General features: G+C 44.0%; 1 protein-coding gene across 2 annotated transcripts; it reads right to left on the bottom strand.

Moving 5' to 3' along the window:
* Positions 1-321: 321 nt before the first annotated feature.
* IQCF2 (IQ motif containing F2) lies at positions 322-4,325 on the bottom strand. Of its 2 annotated transcripts, none has more exons than XM_042929534.1 (4): positions 4,219-4,325; positions 3,959-4,042; positions 2,757-3,198; positions 322-1,371 (listed from the first exon to the last, which is right to left on the bottom strand). In XM_042929534.1, exons 1-3 carry the CDS (start codon positions 4,234-4,236, stop codon positions 2,815-2,817), a joined length of 486 nt encoding a protein of 161 aa, XP_042785468.1. In that variant the 5' UTR covers positions 4,237-4,325; the 3' UTR covers positions 322-1,371; positions 2,757-2,814. The 2 variants fall into 2 exon arrangements, with proteins under 2 accessions (XP_042785468.1, XP_042785469.1); XM_042929535.1 differs by having other exon boundaries at positions 322-1,331.
* Positions 4,326-4,954: the final 629 nt, after the last annotated feature.

Raw genomic sequence — 4,954 nt, 5'->3', positions numbered from 1 at the left:
GTGTGGGTTTATTACTGGGTGCTCTATTCTGTCTCATTGGTCTGTGTGTCTGTTTTTATGGCAGTACCATATTGTTCTTACTGCTATAGCTTTGTAACATTAGTTGAAACCAGGAAGTGTGATGCCTCTCAGTTTTGTTCTTTTTTTTTCTAAAGATTACATTGACTATTCAGGATCATTTGTGGCTCGATACAAATTTTTGGGTTCTTTTTTCTATTTCTGTGAAAAATGCCATAGGAATTATGATAGGGATTGAACTGAATCCATAGATCACTTTGGGTAGTATGGACATCTTAACAATATTAACTCCTCTTAACCATGAACATGGAAAATGTTTCCATTTATTTGTATCTTCTTCAGTCTCTTTCATCAGGAAGGTAGATCAGGCCTGCTTCCATCAGCAGATAAGAAATGTGGTGGGTTCTGCTGCTACTGCTTCGGAGGATAGCTTGGGCCACTGCTGCTGGCTGATGTGGGGTATGGAGAGGGTAGATAAACCTGGGTTCCATTATTGCTGCTGCTGTGGGCAGATCATGCCTGCTGCTACCAGTGGATTTGGAGCATGAGACGGATTGATCCATCTGGGTACTAGTGTCACTACTGCAGGCAGTTTAGCCTGTCATTGCCACGAGGTATGGGTCTCCCCGCACAGTTTCTGTGAGGCTACCCTTCCTTTGGCTATAGAGAGCAGGCTGTTCTTGTTTTTGTTTTATTTCCTCTATACCCCTTAGTGGTTCTGGATTGCAGACATTTCTGGTGTCCAGTCTGAGACATATGATAGATAAAAAGAAAACCAAGAGAATTCATCATGGTGTACATTTTTAAATCTTGAGGTTCCTAGCCGATCCACCTTCTTTCCACATTTCAGAGTTCTTTTAGGATTGTCTACTGAATTATTTTCACAGTATTTAGTTTGTATTTAGAGGGAAGGAAAAGGGAGAATGTGGTGGTAGGAAGATGGGGGTCCAGTCTGCTCCCATTTCTTCAGTTGAGTGTGTGGTGACATATACCATCATCCAGTTCAAGAGGAGAAGATGTAGAACTGGACATTTGGAGAGGAGGTGATATGGATTTTCAACTCAGAAAATGGAAATGCAAGCATAGCAGAGAAATTTTTTGGGCAATTTGTCCAGTAGACATCTGCAGTCATGAATATTAACTGAGATAGATCATGCCTCAGGGTTGTTTGTTTTGTTCCAGCCATGCTCGCTGTTCTGCAGACACAGAGCAGGTAGATGGTTGAGTTCACCCCACACATGCTTGCAGAGAGAGGGCTAAGAGAAGTCAAGTTGTGCAGAGCAGAGATTACAATAATAACCGCAGAATCTGAACTGGGTAAAGAAAGATGCAAGGACATGTCAGGGGTGATGGCTGTAAAAAATAAAAAGGTAGGGTCAATAGATTGTAAGACTTTATCATATCTGAAGAGTCTATTGGGGGTATTTGAAAGATGAACTGGAAAGAAAGAATAATCAGAAAATGCAACACTAGAAAAAGCCATTTGGGTAATAGAACAATTATTTGTACTGGTGAGGTCTACAGTCACACCATCCAATAGAATAGCCACTATCCACATGTGCCCATTTAAACCTAAATTAATTTAAATAAAATAAAATCAAAGATTCAATTCTTGGGGCGCCTGGGTGGCGCAGTCGGTTAAGTGCCCGACTTCAGCCAGGTCACGATCTCGCGGTCCGTGAGTTCGAGCCCCGCGTCACGCTCTGGGCTGATGGCTCGGAGCCTGGAGCCTGTTTCCGATTCTGTGTCTCCCTCTCTCTCTGCCCCTCCCCCGTTCATGCTCTGTCTCTCTCTGTCCCAAAAATAAATAAAAAACGTTGAAAAAAAAAAATTAAAAAAAAAAAAAAAAAGATTCAATTCTTTAGCTGCATCAGGCACATTTCAAGTACTTTGCAACCATACGTAGCTTGTGGCTACTACGTTGGATAGCACAGATCCAGTTCATTTCTATCATCACAGAAAGTTCCATTGAATTACACTGCTTTAGTATGACTATGGGAGTGAGTGGCTGAGGAGGGGAGCAAAAATGGTTTATTAGAGCAAGGAGATTGATAGGACAATCTGACCAATGATAAAATCACTGAGAGTGGAGATAAGAGTAGGGATGGGATAATATCAGAGAGAGCCCTGTTTGCTACAGCCCTTAAGGAGAGGAGTTTGGGTAAGGATGCTGTGGAGACAGAGTTGGAGTACCATGAACTCATATTCTCTGTTAGTCCCCCTCAGCTGCTCATCAACATGCCTAGCTGCACCTATCACTAAGGCCAGCCTCCTGTCTTCACCTGAGGCTGCGTTGCACTGCTTCCAGTAGTCAGACAAATGTTGGCATTTTCTCTAGGTGCTTGTCAAAGATACCTTGTCTGAGGTAACCCAGACCCCAGTTAACCCCTGATCCCAGGCTGACAGAGAAGAGTCTCAGAGTCTCTTCTCATGTGCAGAGGTACTCAGGGTCTTCAGTGAGATGCAGCCCACCTATCTTTCAGATCCCCACGGGGGAAGAAAGGAAGGGTACTGGGAATGGGAACTGAGACTTCTGGCTCTGTCATATATCAGGATGGACAAGGACCTCAGTTTCTGTTTCAACAACTGAGTAAACAGCATATGGTCATTGTCAGTCCAAAATAGGGTCCATGGGCACAAGGGGAAAACCTTACTGAAGTTCTTTCCCAGGAAGAAAAGGAGGCAGCATGGCCTAAGACCCAACATTTCCATTAGCTGGAGGAGAACATGAGACATACCAGACCAGGTTAAACTTTTACTGGGGACAGGAGACACAGTGCCCCTTCTTGCCAACCTTTAGGGGTTGATGATCTCAATGTGGAACTGTAGGTGAGTGGCTGTGACTACACAGTGGCCCCGGAGGAGAGCACAGGTATGGCAGTTGTGGCATTGCCAGTGGCACTGAATGACATAGATGGCATTGAGCACCTGACGGTATCGCCAGTGGATACGCCACATACGGACCAAGGACTGGATCTTGACCACGGCCCTCACTGTATTTGCATAGGTGACCAGGGCTTGCCTTCGCTTCTTCTGCAGCAGGCTATCCAAGGTCAGCCTCCACCAGCGCTGAATGATACAGGCCCTGAGGGCTGCGTGCAGCAATGTCCGGCGTACCAGGGTGCCACGCCACCAGGCCTGGATCTCTGTAGCTGCTTTTGTTTGTTTTTTAAAAGTTTTCTAAGTGGAGATAAGAGAGACCACTCAGGGAACTTCCTGCCATCAACTTCCAAGATCTTCCTGGAAGGGGCCTGGATTCTCTTAACAGTTACCATTTTTTGGAGAGTTAAGGGGAGTTGGCAGGACACTGCCTAAGAGCCAGAAGACCTGGATAGTGAGCCCTTCTTTGCCACTGTGGGCACATCACTCTGCCCTCAGAGTCACAGCACCCTACTATCTCACAGGTGTATAGATCAAGGGGAAAACCATTAGCAGCTAGAAGGGTGCATTAGGGATGTGAGGGACTTTGTTAGTCATGGTCCACATCTTCAATGGTTATTGGGTTTTGGAGGTTTGGCCTCATAATGCCTTTGTCTGGTATTCTCTGCTAATTCTAGTCCCAAACCATCATTGGCTGATTTCCCTCTGCCACAATGTATTTCAGTACTCTGATCGGTTTTCAGCACCCTCAACCCACTTTCTACTCCAGCCTTCCCATATTTTGAACATTGTACTCTCTAATTCAGAGTCCTCACATTATCACCTCCCAGCCCCATTCATTTCTTGATGGCTTTCATTCTCCCCATTCACTCTTCATGTCACAGTCAGACTGATACCCAGAGAGCCCATGCTGAGAAGGGAGTGGAGGAAAAATGGGCCAATATTGAGCTGACTCTTGATTATTTTAGACTCAGGATCCATAAGGAGCACAATTCCACACGCTTATGACATAAATATAAATGTTCTGGATATCTCTTAACTACATGGAAATTTTACTCACCTTGAGTTTCTGCTTCTCCGTCTTCTTCCATTCGGTTCTTTCTTCAACATCTTCAATTACAAGTACAATTAAATTGCCGTGAGTCTGTCATCAGAATTGAATCGGAAATGAATGGATGAGTTAAGACTGCTGTTTCTCTCTATGGCTCTGTACAAAGATACCCCCTGCTTCAGCATCCCTTCTTTTCCCAAGACCTGTGAAGTCCTAGGTGATTCCCACCCACTCCTAGTTTGCCTAGTAAATCTGGCCATGTCTCTTACACAAAATCTGAGCCCCATGGCTTATCTCTAGATGGTTCATTAGCCTTGATTTCTCTACTTCCCAAAGTCTGGCATGAATAAAATGAGGGGGACAGTTATGAGTTCCCAACTGCATTATGACATCAGGATTAAGATATCTGCCACAGAGTTGAGTCTTCCTCAGAAACAAGCTCCATGGGAACTTGTACTACCTTACCTGTCTACTTCCCTCCTGTCAGAGATGTACCAGAGCTCAGAGTGGAAAGATAGGGTGCGTGAGGGCCATTTGATACCAGGGGTCCTCCAGTGAGGCCCACCCACATCCTTCCTCATTTTCAGTCACACAGGGGAGCAGGAAGGACCATGGCAGTGTATCTCTGTGGAGCTCTCTAGTGTCTTCTGAGACTTAGCATTTCCTGTCTCCCCTTGACTCAGGTTTCAGTACCTCAATACACCATAGGAAACTAGAAAGAGAAAGAACAGATGAATCTAAAAAGCAGTAAAATAAGGGTAAAAATTTAAATTAAATAGAAAACAAAAATAGGTGGTGGAAAGTAAACTGAAAATGTGGTATTTTTGAAAGGACCAATATTAAAGATAAATACTCCATGAACCTGAGTGAGGGAGAAAGAGAACAAAAATGGAATGAGAAAGGCAAAATAATCACAAAGAGAATTAAATAAATGTAAGAGAATGTCATCGTAACAAATTTGAAAACTAAGAGGAAATGCTTTCCTAACAAAATGTAAATTACGAA

The sequence above is a fragment of the Panthera leo genome, chromosome A2 (assembly GCF_018350215.1).
Source record: "Panthera leo isolate Ple1 chromosome A2, P.leo_Ple1_pat1.1, whole genome shotgun sequence".
NCBI lineage: Eukaryota > Metazoa > Chordata > Mammalia > Carnivora > Felidae > Panthera > Panthera leo.
The sequence above is the reverse complement of the archived record's forward strand: the minus strand, read 5'-3'. Positions and strand labels throughout refer to the sequence as shown.

Coding starts and splice junctions, on each gene's coding strand:
- IQCF2 (XM_042929534.1), bottom strand. Junction 3,199..3,958: donor CGGAGAAGCAGAAACTCAAG/GTGAGTAAAATT, acceptor ATCTCCACTTAG/AAAACTTTTAAAAAACAAAC.